This window comes from Mustela putorius, unplaced genomic scaffold, assembly GCF_011764305.1.
Source record: "Mustela putorius furo isolate JIRA1106 unplaced genomic scaffold, ASM1176430v1.1 tig00003845_pilon_pilon_pilon, whole genome shotgun sequence".
In the NCBI taxonomy this organism is placed as follows: domain Eukaryota; kingdom Metazoa; phylum Chordata; class Mammalia; order Carnivora; family Mustelidae; genus Mustela; species Mustela putorius.
Genome location: NW_025421998.1, coordinates 82,906,952 through 82,925,666, shown reverse-complemented (window position 1 = coordinate 82,925,666; position 18,715 = coordinate 82,906,952). Strand labels below are relative to the sequence as shown.

General features: G+C 42.0%; 1 protein-coding gene across 1 annotated transcript in view; it reads right to left on the bottom strand.

Annotated features, from left to right (window-relative positions):
• The window catches only part of SND1 (staphylococcal nuclease and tudor domain containing 1), a 411,934-nt gene that overhangs the window by 258,166 nt on the left and 135,053 nt on the right, over positions 1-18,715 (bottom strand). Inside the window, exon 11 of the mRNA XM_004741837.3 lies at positions 5,003-5,092. Within this exon, the coding sequence (XP_004741894.1) occupies positions 5,003-5,092 (90 nt within the window). The remainder of the gene's footprint in view (positions 1-5,002; positions 5,093-18,715) is intronic.

Below are 18,715 nucleotides of genomic sequence, written 5' to 3'. Positions count from 1 at the left end.
CAAGGAAGCAAGGATTTTAACAGTAGTTGGGTTGCCAACCAGTTCTTAAAGCACATTAACCCAGAATGGAGGGAAGATCAGTTACATATATTATCAACCATTTCAAGATTGACTTGAGAGTCCGAACATGAGAAGACAATCTCGTGCTACTCCTTCCATGTCTGGCTAACCATAGGCAAATCAGGTAGGGTCTATTTCTAGCTCCCTGAACATATTCTTATCTGGGTCCACACAGCCTTCAACCTAATGCTCCCATTTTCCCCTAATTTAGAAGACATTTATTGAGCACCTACTGTGCATCATAAACTGTACATACTGAGCCCTGGGATGGTGAGCAAACAAATGTAGGCCCCAGTTGGCCTAATATAATGAATCTGATGAGAGAGATTAACACAAAATACAGTAAGATGTGAAAAATTATGTACAAATTTCAGAAAGGGGGTTGTTTGGGGCCAACTTCCCCAGGAAGTCACATTTAAATTGAATCTGAAGGATAACTATGAGATAAATGAGGGGAAAGGAGGACAAAGAGAGCATCCCAAACAGGACAAACTGCAAGTGCAAATGCCCAGAGGTGAGAGCAGGAGGCATTTCACACACCTAAGGAAGGCAGGCCAGAAAGGTGGGCGAGAGGGGGCGGAGGAGAGAAGGGTAGGGGCTTCCCTAGGAAGTAAGGGGGAACCAAATTATGCTGGACCTTGTAGGCAACAGGAAGCAACCGGAAGCCAAAAGTCTGTCATTGGTCAAAGTTCCCTTCAGCTGCAGGTACAGAACAGACTGGAGTGGGGAAGAATGGCTGCAGGTTCCAGGAGTCTCGGTGAGAGGGCATCTGAGACAAGGCAGCAGCACCACAATGGAAGGAAAAGGAAGCACACACATCTACACAGCAGGGGTGGTGGGAGACTGGGGGGTAAAGGAAGAGGGGGTATCAAAATTGTCTCTGACAGCAACAGCAAGGCATGATAAAGGCGTTATTTCCAGAACACTAGAAGGGTCCGGAGTTTCTGACAGATACTATGAGTTCAGGCTTGTGAATCTTGGTGCAAAGGAAGATTATTTCCATCTACTCCAAAGAGCTCATTGTCCCCAAAGTACAAACTTCAGTAAAGAAAGGTTTCCAAAAGAGAGGAATCATCTAATGCAATATGAATTTGAAATAACTGCCACTATTATTTATAGCCCAATAACTTCCCAAATGTCTGCATTTATCAAGAAAAACACTCCATTTTAAGTGCCTAAAAAAGAGTCAGCCTAGTTCATAGAACAAATTTTGATGGCATGAAAGCCAAAGTCGGCAGTTAGTTTACAAATGAGCTTCATCTCTAAAATCTGCTTACTCAACAAATACTGGCAAAAACATTTAGGGAGCACACACGTATTTTTGGACCGAGGAGTCTGGAGGCAGTAGAAGCCTGGACTGAGCAGATTGTGCCAGAGCTGAGGCTTCTATGCACTCTTGCTTCTTGAAATTCCATCCCTTCTACACGCTCATTTTTGACCCCTCAATTGTCCAAGCAAGTTACAAGTCCCAACACAACAGTTCCCATGGTGATGGAAATTGTACAATTAAGAGACAGGAGCTGTAGTGATTCATATGTCATTTGTAAATGCTGTATTACATTTAAAATACTTCAAGATTCTACTTTAGAGATTCTATGAGACAGCTGGAGAAAATTCCCAGTGAAGATCCCAGTTATTATTACCTTCTTCCACTGAGAACAAAATGATTTAGGCACACAAACTCTGCCTGTCGATGGGCTGACCTTCTCTAAGCATTAAAAACAATATACATACACAGAAAGACACTGCCCCTGCTATTAGAAGAGGACTGTCGCCCTGGTTATTTTAGGGCATCCATCTCACCGTCTTTTACACACCTAGGATGTCATGCCACAAAACTAAAAGACATATAAAGTTACCATGGATTCCATTTTTCCACTATGTTATTGGGGCCATGAAGAACCCCAGAAGAAATCAGCAAGACCGTTCTTCACCAGGCATATTCCTTAGTCAAGATTTTAGTGAGAGCACAGATGGCAGACAGTAAACAGAGGATGGGGAGGGAATTCTACCAGGCAGTATGGCAATTTAGACAGCTTCTGAAACACTTCCAAGACACACACGTATTCTTCCACGTCTCCCTCAAACCAGAGAACACACAAACATACATTTTACACAACACACAGACACTTTACACATACATAAACTGCGTGAAAAGACCCTCATTTTGTGGAAGCTGGAAACTTGATGCCACATCTAACCAGATACCACTCAAATCTGTGCAATGGGAGGATGTTCGTCAAAGTAGCTGCACATTGATTCACATCCCCGACCTCAGAGCCAGTTTTAAAAAAAAGAAAACTGGTAGATTCTATTAAAAAGCAGCACTATTAAACAAAACAACACAACTTAGCTGAGTGGCACCTGGAAAAACATGAAAGGTTAGTATCATCCTAGATCCTTATAAAAACCCCATGAGACAGGGAAGGCAGTTCACAAGTGATGAAACCAAGGCTCAGAAAGGTGCGTGATTATTTTAATCAAGGCACTTAGTCAGAATTAAATCTTGGGAGTGAATCAAAGTGAATTTTCATAACTGAAATGGAGACCATTGAACCTAACAAAGCGACCTTACCAGTTTACCTTCAATCTTATTTCTCTATATTCTAGAAACTCCTTGAAACTGTCATATTATAGACTCTCTGGGATGGTCAAATAATAGTCTGGGCAGAGAAGATGATTTTACCTCCATTACCTCGCTTAAGCTGTGACAGGCTGCCCTAATCAGCTTTCGTGCACAGAGGCAGAGAGGCACACACACTCCCTCTCCGTGCCTCTTAATCACCACGTGCCACGCCGAGCAGCTGCAGAAGTCTGAAGGGAATTGGCAGAAATGTGCAATGATGTGCTAGCCACCCCAGAGGCAGCAACTGCCCTGCCTGCTCCCAGACTCGAGAGAAAACATGGGTGTTCGCTGTCGCAACTGACGGGCCCAGAAGACAGGCAAGTGGTTTCAGGTGGTGAGTCAGGAAAAGCAGTTTGCATCAGGAATGTTCCAGCCCAGCAGAGCTGAGCAGCATCCTACTCCCTGTGCAGGGATACAGTATTCATCATTTATACAATGTCACCGTGGGGGACAAACTTGGGCTCAGCACAAATTGAATCCAATCAACTCTTACGCAGAAGAATCAGTAAACAAGGCTTCTCCCACCAAGAAGGAACCTAATTGCTTAAGAATTGCCACGATATCTGGCACTTGAGGTCAGTCCTTCTATTCTGAGATACAGGTCTTTGCAAAGGGCTGGCACGTGGTCTGAGAGCAGAACCCAGGGCTAACCTTCTGGGACCACTCAGCAGCGGCCGCAATAAACTGTGGTCCAGGTTCCCAGGCACGAGACAGAACCAGGTGAGGGCAACATGCAAAGACGCCAGGGGGCATGTCCTAACACACTGTGTGCAAAGAGCTGCACAGGACTGAGAGAAGGGCTGCACGCCCCCAACACTCCCCTCAGGTTAATTTTGGATGGATTTCCAGAGAAATCCAACTTTTGAGGGAATTCCTTGTTTGCTTCTATGCTATTGTTTATGAGCCAGCAAATGACTGATAGGATATAAAACTTGGTGAAATAGAGATGTCGACATTAGATCAGATAACAGAAGGTCTAGAAATTGAAAGAGGCTTAAAGCCATCATTCGCACTACACTTCCTGAATGAATACAGTATTCTGTCAAGTTTTATACAATGACAAATGAGCCTCTTCTCTGAAGGAACCTGAGGAGATTAAACAGTCATTTTAGGGAATCCAGTTTAGTTTCCCTACTTCAAAATTAGCAATTTCATCCCATGCCAACTTTAAGAATCTCTTTGCTGTAATTTATATTTCTAGTGACTATGGTATATAATAAAACTGGTTATGTTTGTGACAGGCTACTTCAGCATTAGTTCAAAAGCCAGAGCCTTATGAAACCTGTCACATCGTTAAAAATCTGCATTTAGGTAAAGAATATTAATGTGGCACTGATGTGTGTTAAGGCCAGACATACAGCAGACTGGCCTTATCTTTCTCAAGATATGAGAAAAATTGGCCCAAAACATGATATTTTCCCAGAAGAATCCTCACTGAAGCAAAGTACAGAAAAGGCAAATCACAGTCCCTCTCCGAAAAGACTTCCATCAACCGCCATCAAAGAAACCACGCCACTCATTTCCTTTGTTCATCGAGGACACAGGCACCTGCCCGGGGTATTTAGGGTGGGAAGTCAGGGAAAAAATAGGGAATGCTCAGAGGCTCACTCTCAGTGAAAAAAAGTTGTTCAAAAAGGCACGTTCTGCAGCTTGTCATAGAATATATGCTCTAAGAACACAAGGAGATGCACTTTTTGGGCCTCTGGGCTATTGCACCAGACCAGAAAGTCACTCTGCTGCACCACAGGCACCAAAGGAACTACTGGGAAACCACCCAGTCCTTCCCCAGCAAGGCTGCCCTAGCACCTGCCACAGAAGCTACAAGTATGAGCAGCTGAAGAAGTGGGGGTGGCATATGCCCCAAAGTGCATTTCAGGAGCATGCTTCCGTTCCAGGAGAGCCCCCTTTCTCAACAGCCAACCTATTCCTCAGAAGGGAGGCAGAAAAACCCAGCAACCTTCCTTCAATAGCATATCCCGCGGCACTGACTTTTAATGGAGGTGGCTGAAGAGAACAAGGGAGCCAAGGGAAATGAAGCTCAGGGCAATATGCAATTATTGAAACTGGAATTGAGCCTGGACCCTGGAAAGAACATGCTGTGAGAGCTTTGGCAATCACACTGTGGTCAGGGCCCCAATTTTAAATCTCTCCCACAGGATACCACTTCCTGAGACACAGGCACACCCCTCGTCGTATCAAAGTAATTCCGCTTGACTTGGCAGAGGGGTGTCATCTACTGGTCTCTGGGATTCCATCACAAGGGCCCAGCTTAAAACGATCCCCAACCATTTGTAAATATGTTTCTGTCCCATTTACCTTTTTCCCAATAAGCTTCTTTCGAAGAAATTCCCGGGCTTCAAACATGTAAGGAATGTCATACAGGGGACGTAGTTTCTTGTTCTTATCCTAAAAGAAAAACAAAGTATCACATCAGAAATGAAAAACAAACATTAAAAAAACCCACAGATGAACACAGCTAACAAAACAAAATTACTAGAATATATCTGAAATATGCTAACTCCCAGTATCACAAATATTAACTAAGTGCCAGTACACAGGAAATGATTAATAGATATTTGGATGGAATGCTTTACAGCGAATAAGATTATCTTTTTCATACCACAGACTCAAAATAAGTAATGAAATGTTTGTAATTATCTAAACTGGAAACAACCAAGTATTAATCAACAAGGAAAAGACCTATATAAACTGTGGGATAGAAGGAGCTCAGTAAGTATTAGGGCCCTTCAAATATTTATAGATACACTATGAATCTAGCTCTATTATTCTTTAAGCCATTAAGGATCCACCAACTCTTAGCCTCACATAAAGCTCTGTGTAAATATATGTTATAATCCTAGATTCAAAATTCTTGCAACCTAACAGAGTAATACAAGAAAAGCTATGACAGGGCAACAGATATGAAATGGCAACACAAAGCAGTTTGGACTAAGTGCTAAACTGTGTGATAGAGACTAGGGACTAAGTGCTATCAGAGTTCAGGGAAGTGGAAAGAAAGAAGTAATCAGGAAATGTTTCACTGACAAGGTGACATGGTTTCATTGACTTAATATGAGTTTACAGGATAAGAAAAACCTAGAAAGGAAATTAGAGTTGAAAAAAACAGAACAAGCTAAAGGAGGCAGGAAAAAATAGTATTTCGACACAACATGCACACACATGAACATTAACATACACAGTTCTTTCATTATCTTCCCCCAAAGAGGTTACTGTTCTAAGCAATGTAACTTTTAGAGAATATGGGAGAAAGCTCTAGAGGAGATTGACAAAGAGAGAATGGATAGCAACTAAAGTGATAGGAGAAGCATTTTAAGAAATGAACAAACAAAAGCGCCTGGGTGGCTCAATCAGAAAAGTGTCTGCCTTTGGCTCAGGTCATGATCCCAGGGTCCTAAGACTCCCTGCTCAGCTGGAAATCTGTTTCTCCCTCTCACTGTGCCCCTCTCCCTTTTTAATAAATAAAATCTCGTAAAAAGGAAGAAAGGGAGGAAGGAAAGGAGGGAGGGAGAAAGGGAGAACAAATGAACAGAATGGATAGAGGAAATAAAAGAAGAAGAATCCAATAAATGATGACATGCATATGAAGTCAAAAGAAGTCTGTCTTTTGATGGGGGTTGTGGAAGGCTGGGCGATGTTACAAAAAATACAGAGAAGCTGGCTAGATTGCTAGGTCTGATTAATGTCTCTCCCCAGCTAGCCCCTAAGTTCCACAAGAACAGAGATCCTGTCCATTTCTGTTATTCTGTGACCCTGGAAACAAGCAGAGTGCCTCCTCTCTACAGTATGTGCTCAAATAATAGTTAGGATGAACTAACCACAAAGGAAATAGCAAAATTACATATACACAGAAATCCAAGTATGTTTGAAGAACAGAACTACATGTATAGAATTCAGAATCCCTAGGACCCAGATCATGGTAGTGGTGGGGGGTGGGTGGGCGCGGAATTCACAAATAAAAAGAAAATCAAGGACTAACTAACCCAGAGTTGTGCAGCTGCTTGCCCATCCTGTATACTTAACCCAGCTGGCCTTACCTCTTTATTATTTTTTTATTAACATATAATGTATTACTTGTCCCAGGGGTAAAGGTGTGTGCATCATCAGGCTTACACATTTCACAGCACTCAACATAGTTCAAACCCTCCCCAATGTCCATAACCCAGTCACCCTATCCCTCCCCCCTCAACCCCCCAGCAACCCTCAGTGTTTCATGAGATTAAGAGTCTCTTATGGTTGGCCTCCCTCCTGATTGCTTTTTTTTTTTTCATTTTTTCCCTCCCTAACCCCCACAACCCCCTGCCCTGCCTCTCAAATTCCTCATATCAGAGACATCATGTGATAATCATCTTTCTGACTTATTTCACTTAGCACAGTTCCCTCTAGTTCCATCCATGTCGTTGCAAATGGCAAGATTTCATTTTTTATGGTTGCATAATATTCCATTGTGTATATACACACCACATCTTCTTTATCCATTCATCTGTTGATGGACATCTAGGTTCTTTCCACAGTTTCTGGCCTCACATCTTTATAATCCTCTCTATACTGAAAGAGGTATTCAAATTATTTTCTTAAACAGCTAATTACTCCTAAATAAAGAAGCTGCATCATTTTAATACCCCATGTTTAAACTAATCCTAATGACAATATTGAGGTCAAGGAAATTGAAATAGGTGTTTCCTCCTATACCCTAACCAAGCCTTGGTGTCCAGAATGTATCATATAAACAATTCGTTGACATCTCTATGAGAATGCACAGAATTGAGTTTGAGTTCCACATTCTTTATCCCACTGCCTTCTAGCTCCTCTGGTGAAAACAACAGTAACAACAAGGTGGCAGCAGCATTCCAGCACTCGGTGTTCTTCTTGGAGGTTAAGGAGGTACGTTCAGAAATGAAGGTGAGATCCTACTCCTTCTTGGATGTGTGGGACTCCACGTGCTCTTAAGGGGAACAACAAGATTGCCACACTTGGATCAAATTCCTGGGGTGTCACGATCACAGTCTAGTAAGTGAGGGATGGCCCTAAACATGAAGTTTTTTGCAGGAAAAAAAAAAAAGATCAAAACAGGATACATGAGGGTGCTGGGGTAGGGGAGTTCTGTGTAACACAAGGGCAAATATACAGGATTATGGATATTTTTTAAACATCCAGGCAGCCAAATCAAAATAGAAGTCACTCCTGAGGAGCTAAGTATAATATACAAGCCATAAAATAGAGTTTATGATGACAGTCAATGATACAGTAAGAATACTTGCTCGACCAAAGATTCCAGGTGCCAATAATGAAAGGTATTGTTAATAATGACAAAAATCAATGGTTATCAGAAGCAACCTTCGGGAATAAAGAAGTGCCAATGATAATTTATGTTCACCATGCAATGGAGGACAATCTATTTAGAGAGAGTATTTGTGTTACTACACAAGCCTAAGTGACCAGCATTATAAAAAGTGAAGTAAACAAAATATTGACAATTACCTCGCCTTGCCTCATGATTTATCACAGAACCTGAATGTGTGAACCTTATCCTCCTTATTCCAAAACACCACAGAGATCATAAGGCAGTATGACTTGACTGAATTCTGAAACAGTGAGTGAAAGCTAAGAAATAATAGCTTCAACAAATATTCAAATGAAGATCACGAGATGAGGCATACATAAATGAATGAAAATGACTATCTGAACAAGAAAGACACTCAACAGGGGCGCCTGGGTGGCTCAGTGGGTTAAGCCGCTGCTTTCGGCTCAGGTCATGATCTCAGGGTCCTGGGATCGAGTCCCGCATCGGGCTCTCTGCTTGGCAGGGAGCCTGCTTCCCTCTCTCTCTCTCTCTCTCTGCCTGCCTCTCCATCTACTTGTGATTTCTCTCTGTCAAATAAATAAATAAATAAATAAATAAATAAATAAATAAAAAAAAAGAAAGACACTCAACAGAACTGGCCCAAGCCAAAAGGCTCTCAGAAGAATGAAAGAAAATAGTATATCGAGAAACATCCCAGTAAAAATCCAGGCAACTTCTGAATGATTATATGTCTGTCATGAAGCTAGAAAAAAACTAATAGCACAAGCAGAAAACAAGGTATCACAGTGAAAACAGAATGATCTTGTTACTCTAACCCTTCAGAGCTAGTAGCTATTGACATCTGCAAACATCTTACAAGAGAGATATTAGAAGTCCCTAGGAAACCACAAAATAAAAGCAATTCCTCCAAATTACCAGGTACATAAAAGCCTTTGAAATCTCTAAGAGGCAATTGAGGTATGGAATGTATTCTGAGAAAACAGGACTTTAGCGGGATCTTGCCTGCTAAAAAGGACTGTCTAGTTTAGATTCTAATTTACACAGAAATATTTTTTTAAAAATAAAAGCGGAAGAGAATGCTTGCTTTACTTGGTAGGCAGATAATACAAAAACCAGTATGTTCTGTAATCACTGTTCATCCTGAGAAATGATGTTGTATGTAGGCCCTGCAATGACGCACACATTAGAAGTAACTTCAATGATCTGTACCTCTCACTCGTTTGGAGAGGGAGGCCCCACACTCACATCTCAGCATCTAAAAACCCACTTGGCATTTTTATAGAAGTTATATTTGGCTGGTTGCCAAAATGTGGTTGCTGCCCAATGCTCACTTGGAGGGAATGGATGAAATCTCCAGTCAAGGCCTTATATTCAACCCCCAGTTTTGGGTTTCAACCTCAGGCCAAATTTTATCTAGCTCCTTCTGTAGCAAAAATCTAATGCCCCAGAGATATTGCAGGATTTCTTTCTTTCTTTCTTTCTTTCTTTTTTTAAAAGATTGTATTTATTTGACAGAGAGAGATCACAAGGAGGCAGAGAGGCAGGCAGAGAGAGAAGGAGGGGAGGCAGGCTCCCTGCTGAGCAGAGAGCCCCATGTGGGGGACCCTGAGACCACAACCTGAGCCAAAGGCACAGGCTTAACCCACTGAGCCACCCAGGCGCCCCTATTGCAGGATTTCTTAAGGCTTAAAAACAAATCACAGCAGGGATTGGGATGTGGGGCGGAGAAGAGCCTAATAAACGTGGTTCCACTACAATTAAAAGCAGTTCTTTACTGAAAACACTTAATGAGCAAAGTTGACAGGCCAAAGTACAAAGGTTTAGTAGCTGATGACTGAAAAGATACAGAAAAAGCTCAGGAGGATGAGAGGGAGCTCAGCAGAGTCACAGCTATCATGTGATCAGGGCAGACCTTATGGGGCGCATTAAGAGTTTAATAAAGACTAAAGGAAGGTACAGGATGGAGCCATCTGGAGAAGGGCAATGCAAAGACCCTGTGTTAGAAGCATGCCTGATGGGTTGAAGGAGCAGCGAAGACACGACTGTAGCTACAACAGTGTGCGCGCACAAGGAGAGCAAGAGAGACAATGGGTATTGATGAGGGATGGGTAATGGGAAAAAGAAGCAAGGGGAAAGAAATGGGTTTGAGGATGAGTACACGAGACTTCCAGCTTTCTCTGTGAGGTTTTCTGTCTTTGAAAGAAAGAGAAAAAAGAGGATCTGAAGAATACGTGGTATAATACCAAGACTGAAAAAGGAAGGCCTGTTATACTATTCTATAATGTTGGAATTTTTTTTAAGTGAAAAATACTCAGAGATAGGAAACCCCAAACCTTGTTTGGTCGACATTTTCCCTTTGCTCACAATATTTTACTGCAGAGGAATAAAATATGAAACAATGGTCATTCTTTTCCTCATAAAAAATGCATTAAATTCAACTTTTTCCCTCCCTCCCAAAAAAAGTTCATAAATGTATCCTTCCAGAAGGCAGAATGGAATAATTTAACTACAAATGTGCTCTCAAATAACCAGGATCAAAAACAAGTTTGATTTTTATCTTTAGTAGGAGACTTGAACTATAATAATATTAATTAAAGTAGCCAAGCAGAATTGTACTCTATGAAGATCTTAAAACTGTTGAACTAAAATAAGAACAGACATGATCAGATTAAAATGGATAAAATCTCCAACAGTAAATAATGGACCAGTCCCAGTTGCCCTGCCACACACACCATTTTAATAAACAAAGGCTGCTATTTCCATTTGAATTATAGACTGAACACAGGAACATTACCACATGCCCTAGGCATATTTACAATCAAGAACCTTTCAATTCCCTTGGCAGCCAGGAGACTGAATCCACGGGGATATCCACTATTTTATCATTCTTAGCCCATAGAGTAGCATATTTTTAATAAAGGTGGTCAGTTAACTAGAAAGCTATAGTCAGCACCCGGGGAAAGGTTCAAAAATGTAACCGCCTTGGCCAAGTGGAAGTCAGTTTGTACCACTCTCTCTAAAGGAATGTATACATTAAGAGCGTATACAAACATTTCTCTAGGAGTTGTCTCATAAAAAAAAAAAAGATACTTATTTCCCAATTAGCTTCATTTCATTCTGCCAGGCAAAGCATCTCTCAAAGGTAAACAGAGTCTATTAAAGAGACACAGTCTGCGTAAGTACCAAATCCACAACGCAATACATTTCATACATATCCCCAGGAAGTAAAGAGGGAATAGTAAACAATAGAAACTTAAACTGCCGGGGGAGGGAAGCGATTATAAAAATTCACAGGTATAAGACCGGTAGGGGCTAATCTTTCAACCCCATGATTATGCCCCTGAAGTGTTTCATTGCTTCTACAGGTCCCTCAAATTTCTCAATTTCCCTGACAACCATATTTGATCTTGCTGATACCATGTTTAAGGATCTAATAACATGTATGAAAAACACTGGAATTTAATATTTGATAATCAATATTATTATAAATGATGAGGTTCAAGCTGAAGGAGTCTGAGAGAACAGTAGAAACAGGAAGGTCATTTGGACCTTATCCCTACCCTTCTCCCCTCCAAACAGGTCAGGTTATAAAACCTCACGGGAGAGATGCCCTTCCTATATCCAGAGGAAGGGAAAAAACATCCTTATTGCCAAAGAAAAGACAACACTGCAAAGAATCCAAACCAACAGGTCTTGACACTTTCTTCATACTCTTTCATCTATCATATTTCTACCCAGCAGTCCATTCTTCATTGACTTAAAATAAAAACACTCAGGTCTGTTTATTAGAGTCTTTTCTTTTTTAATTTCTTTTTTTTTTTTTTAAGATTTTATTTATTTCTTTGACACAGATAGAGAGCGCGAGAGAGGGAACACAGCAGGGGGAGTGGGAGAAGAAGCAGGCTTCCCGCTGAGCAGGGAGCCCATGTGGGGCTCAATCCCAGGACCCTGGGATCATGACCACAGCTGAAGACAGATGCTTAATGACTGAGCCACCCAGGTGCTTATGAAAGCTCCCATGTCACATAAAACTTAAATAAATCTGCATGTTTTGTTCCTGTTAATCTGTCTTTGTCAGTTTACTTTTAGGACCCATATAGGGACCCTTTGGGAGAAGGAAAACTTTCCTCCCCTACAGTAACAACCCTATCACCCCTCCAACAACCCTATCAAGCAGGCTGAATGCTGACAGCAATGCTCCCTGGATAGTGAGGGCGAGGACTAGAATTCCAATTGTACAGCAAGGAAAGGAAATGTTCCTAGCTCATGTAACAGGTCATAGAAGAGCTGGGATTCTAGACGCAGCTATCTCAGAGGCCTATGCTCCCTGTTGGTGGGTGGGACACTATACTTCGGGCTTGTTATTTCCAAAAAGCAATCATCGCCTGTCAGTGGTTGTCACATTTTGGTGTGCCTAAGGATCACTGGGGAGCTTGTAAACATGCAGACTGCCAGGCCCACATTAGATACTGTGATTCAGTAAGTCTGGCGTGTGATTACCATAATTCTGTGTTTTTAATAAGCAGCAAGAAGGTCTGTGGGCCACACCTCAAAAATGGTGCTGTATATACCAAGTGCCTAGCCCTGCTTAAAAAAATGGCAAGAAAAGGAGGTTAAGGGTTTTAAGAGTCAGAAAGCAATACTGAAGTGCTTAATGGCAAACAGTTAAACAAAAATAAGCAAGTAAATCACTGAGGAATCCAAGTGCATCTCTATATACATAGCTGAAAGTAACTCAACACACTCCCTAAACTTCTATATGGATAAAACAACTTAAAACGTTCTAGTTACAGGGACGAAACAAGATTTTCAAATATTCCACGAGTCCAGCTGTAAGAAGATGGAATGTGGAATCTGAGAATCCAGAAAGAAAACCAACCTGCCCACGGGCAGGGACCTGCCAAAGAGGGTGTATCCTCTTCTCTCCTGTCTGCCTGTCCTCAGACACGCAGTGGTCTAGACCTAGACTAGCCATGGTGACAACAGAAAAGAGGGAGTGACAGTTCCCCAAAACAGGCCCAGTCACAGCCTGGCAAGCTGCCAGGAAAACGGCTTCACGGCATCCAAAGAGGGAAAGCAGCCGAGCAGATCTCGGCAGCCTCGTGTCCTTGAAGGGACTCGCCCGTCATCTGCAGTGCACAGCATATGATTATGTTCCACAGGAACCTGAACATCCCAAAATTAAAGTACCATTTTCCAGACCATCATGAAAGGGGGAAAAAATGTGTCTGGAGATTGCTCTTCTACTCAATTACATTAGCCAACTCTGAGCACTTTCAGAAGGACTTGCTATTTATTGCTCAGATGCAATATGAGGAACGTAAAGGGGGAGGAGCAAGAAGCCAAATATCAGGCTTTTTTCCCCCAAGACCCTGTCAAGGCTTTGAGAATAAATACTTTAAAGGCTCTAAGGGCTCCAAAACCATTATACAAGCGCCAAACCATATGGGGTCCCTTTACTTGGCTGCAAATACTTCTGCCGGCATAGGAGGGAATGAAAGAAAAGAGCAGCAGTACCCGTCACAGACCTCAAGGCTAAAGAATGCCAAAGCTCACAAGTCAGAAGCTGTGCGATCCACAGCAAAGCTTCTCCTGGACCCCGAAGAAAACTGAAAATAAAAGAGACTCTGGAGTCCTGCCCCGTCGTCTTCTCCCTGCATAGGGACGGCTTCCAACAAGCAAAAGGGCAAAATCTTTTCCCCCACTCACCAACTGCTCTGAAAATAGAAGTCTACTCCAAGGGGGCAGTAAGTCTGGGCCACCTTTCCTAGAGGAATAGTGAGGATTCTGCTGATAAGACCGGGATAATGAGACAGAAAGGGCATCAGATCCTTGAAGAGAACAAAGCTCAAGTTCACTACTCCTGAAGTCAGAGACGAAAGAGCTGCCCTGGACTTTGAAATCGAACACTCCTCAAGCATGTGATGGCAACAAATGATCAAGAGTAAGTATGCAGCTTGTTGCTGACCAACAGAATAAGAGCCTGGGCTATAAACAACGATTCCACCACCAGCAGCTCCTGGCTGCTCCTGTGCCTCAGTTTCCTCCTAAGAAGCAGCAATTTAAAGAAGTACCTGGCATTATACAAGTGAAAAGAGTGGGAAGCAGGCAAAATTCTTTCAAAACCCTGTAAAAATCATAAAAGGGCCAGATAGATATATTAGTACAAATTAAGGCAAGTCCAAGTTCACATTCAAAGAATATTTTAGGTAATGTAAACTCCACCGGAAAACCAAGTCTATACTTTCAGTGTTACGGAGAAGCAAAGCTACTTACTTAAGCTTCACAACATCTAACATGGATGTTAGCAAGAGCTAAAACGTCAAGAGACAGAAGAGATAAGCCAAAGCAACAGCACTAGTCACTTTCTGCCTTGTTATTACTGCAGTTTAATTACTTCATATAAATCTTATCTTCCCTACCAGACCACACAAGGAAAGATCACTGTGAGAGAAAAAAAGATCTTTATGTTGCCCAGAAAGTGCCTAGAATAGTGCCATATTCCTAGAAAATTCAACATACTGAGAGAATAAAATGAGGAAAACAAAAAGTCCTATCTAAAAGATTTATTTTTTAAAACTCAAACTGTACTTCTTGTGATTACGGAAATAAATGGAACTGGTTAATAAACATTAAGTGCACTTAAAGGGGGGTGAGGGGAGACAATTACTGCTGTAGGTTCATACCACTGCCAGCAGAGTCACTGAATGAATGCTCCCCATTCAAAAGTGCTGGAAGGAGAACTATTTCTCATGTCTCTACCTTCTGGCCAGTATTACCAAGTAGGATGCTATACTACACAAATGGCATTACTGAATAATGATTAAAAAGATTCCAGGCTAGATAGATAGCTCACTGTATCAAACTATAAAATCAAGGCTCTCTGTAAGCGGTGATGCAAAAGTAATATTCTAACTGCTGTGTGTAATGTTGGAAAAAAACAAGTGTACAAAATCCAAATAATCAGTCTGTTCTCTTTTGACCTGGCTGAGAATTTAAAGCAATCTTCTGTTCTCTCTGCAAGTCTGACATAATGAATTCTATTACTTACAATCTTTGAAGAAGAAAGAAAATACTCTTGATTATTAGCTAATGGTTACCAGAAATCCTTATAAAAGCACATAACACCACTCAGAATTTAAGTAAAGCTGAACTGATATTTTTAAAATATCAAGTGTGACAATTTAACACTTAAAATAAGTGATACTGAACTACAACATAAAAGATTTCCTAATGAGGAATCAAAGTACCAGAACCCCCCTCCCCTAATTCATAAATGGAGATTAAACTTAAGCCTAGACAAGAGCATGTGCTGGGGTGATGTTTCTGGTGGCTAAAATGAGAGAAAAGAGAAGGCCAGGGGAAGACTGCAGGACCCTTCCTAGGTTCTGGAGACTGATCTGCAACAATTCTAACAGGCACATCGCGATGCTGAATGACGCACACACTCTCCGTTTGCTGTTCAAATGAACAGGGCTGGGAAGAAATAAAAAATAATGAGCAACTCTCTAGTAGGGCCTCTTTCTATGGAGCTAAGAGTTCTGAAGATTGATTGCAAACATGAATCAACGTTGATATAGGAAACCCCTTCATTGGAAAGAACACAAAAAGTGTGCAAATAAGAAACCAGAGTTTAAAAGAGGAAGGGAAAATGGAGCAGGGAAAAAGCATCTTCAAGGACAAAAGCAGGCCTGGAGGTCTGCGAGGTAATGGAAACCAGCAGGGACCGGTATATCACAACTGGTTCTTCCCTTCTGGAACTGCTTTCCTTTTCACTGGAAGCTCATAATTAACCAGTTGGCCTCAAATCATGTTTTCTAGTAATGGAGAAATCTCCCACATTTCTTACCCTTCATCCCCAGGCTAAAAATGGAGAGCCAATGCCCTCAGAAGAGACAACCCCGTTACTTAAAGTACAGGCTACATGCCAGATTAAACCCATCCAGCATGGTGACGTGCCACAAGCCCTCCCACAGTTCTAGAAGGGGAGGAAGGAAAAGGAGGAAAAGAAAATAAATCTCTTACAATAGGAAACCAATTTTTCTCTAACAGACCACAGGATCAGGGAAGCCCATTCAGAAGATAATTTTTTGTTAGAGAAATGTTTCTTTGTGAATGCCTCTCCTTCTTCACCATATTAAAAAATAATTATTGAAGTTTCTTCCTGGAACAACACAGAAGAGAAAATGATGCTAGATATGACACCATTATTTAGCTGGTGCTAGTGGAACCTTCAATTGAGCCAGATTTCCAGTCAAATTTGTGCAATAAATTGTGATGCATTTCAAAAACTGAGACTGAATTATGTAAGTGCATGGCTTAAGGTCTCCCTTTAGACACTGAGCTTCTGCCGTGCCAGTTGCATCACTCCAAGGTTTAAATCAGGGTGCCAAGTCTACTGCCACATATTTTATCCACCAAATTCAAAGTACTCTCAGTGTGGGTTTAATTCACTAAAACGAGGCCTATGCCTTCAGGACAGGTATCATTCCAGCCCTACAGAACAAAGAGGACTCTCTTTTACTCTATAGCCTACCTGCCATCAATCAGAAAACGACAACATTTATCAGTCACTACAACCATGAAGAAACACAGGTGAATCAAGTTCCCAGAACCGTGAATAGCACGGACATTGCCCAGCTGGCAAGGCAATTCTTTCTAGAGACATCATGCCTTGCCCCACCACAGGAAGAGACCTTGACAAGGCTGAATCCAGACTTGCTAGAAGCTGCTTCCAGGAAAGAAACTGTCCTTTCACCCAACTTTGAATAAACACAGTCAGGAAGGGATTGAAGTTACTCTGTACCAGTCATTTGCACCTAATGTGCAAGCATTCCAGAGACCAGATCCCCAGAAGAGTCGGGTGAGGGTACAAGGGCCTGAGTAGGGGCGCTCCCACTCTGAGCTCTGCAACAGGGGTGATCATCCATGGCTCTGTCGTCCAGCTGAGACCGGTGCCTTGGTCACTGTGAATGCAGTTTAAGCTCCTGTTTTCTGTCATATCACTCGAAATTCCCTGGTTCTCCTAGCCACAAACAAAACTTTAATTGTGCCTAGTTAACGTTTTTATGTCAATCACATCACCATCTCATTGTGACAACCACATGCTTCCTGTTCCTACTTCCGGACTTCTGACTTAACTCCCCAACACAGAGGGATGGCTTCACTCTAAATTCCTCCAAACCTCTGTTAAAAAGCAAAACAAACATCCCAAACCATGTGAATGCCTACTATGTGCTTGGTACTTTAAAAATTATTTCTAATCCCCACAGCAACCAATTAAGCTGGAATGACTAGTTTGCTCAAATTAGATGCCCAGAGAAAAAACATGCTCAAGATAATATACGTCAGAGCAGAAGATCCCAAAAAAGATCTATCCGGCCCCAGAGCCCATACCAGTTGTTCTCTTTCATCTCCCCCAATACTACTGAGGTGGCAAGGACGGACAGATTACCCACAGGCTTTTCGCTCCCATCTGGTTCCACACCCAATCCCCCCACAGACCTGAAAAGGTCAATTCATTTCAGCAAGTACTGCATGCCCACCCAAAGCCACCAGCTCCTGGAAAGCTCATCGAGATTAAGTAAATTGGACACAGTATTTGTGCCAGTTATGAAGCTACTGTCACTCAATTTCAAACCTAACCTTTTTTAAATTCCACTTTGTGATGCTGAGATGGGAAAACTGCCAAGCACGTTTCTGCTTTGCCAGCTGGTTCCCTGTTAGGCTCTGCCAATAGGGGATGTTAGCAGGAGAATGGACAGGAAGAAGGGACAAACTCTTTCTTATTCCTGTCAGCTTCTCCAGAGCTACACTTCTTCCCCTCAGCAATGGCAGTTTGTTCCAGGAGCAGTAACTGATCCCAGCTTGGTTTGCCCAACACTCCCAGAAGTCGTCTCATCATACCTCCCCAGATTCTCCAGAACCAATCAACCAGCAGCCCCTCCTGGCAGGTCTGGGTCCCAGCTCCACAGTGTTTCTCCATCAAGCTCAGAGACAAAAACATCAGCTCAACAGAGGCCAGCATCCCCCTTCCATTGGGTCCATCCTCAAATGTCTAAGTTTTCATATTCCAGTGTCTTATTCGTCCTCCCAACCCCACAGGCAGTAGCTCCATCTTGTAGCAAACACCTCTACATGAACCTTAGAGTTCTCTTTTTGCCTCTGTAGTATTCCCATGCTTGATTAATAATTTCTTATATTAAGTTGCATAGGTTAAAACAACCGGTATGGTTTCCATCTCCCAAAACAGCAGCCAAAAGCCTCCTTGCTATGTAACTGGACAAAAAAAGTGCAACTATCAATAGATCAATACTCTTTTGGTAACTAACACTTCCTTCAGAGAATACCACCTCTAACCTGTTCCAGACTATGCACCCAGCCATCTACAATGCAAAAATGTGCATAAAAGACCCAAGAAAAATGGAACGAGTGTACATGAAAAGCTTTCACAGTTGAAACAGATGATGGCTCCAGGGCGGCTTAGTTGGTTAAGCATCTGACTCTTGATTTTGGCTCAGGTCATGATCCCAAGCTCTGTGCTTATTAGCACAGACTCTGCTTGAGATTCTCTTTCTCCCTCTGCCCTTTCCCTTGTTCATGCGCGCGCGTGCGCTCTTTGTCTCTCTCTCTCTCTCTCTCTCTATATATATATATATATATATATTTTTTTTTTTTTTAAAGGGTGATGGAGAGAAATTCTTGCA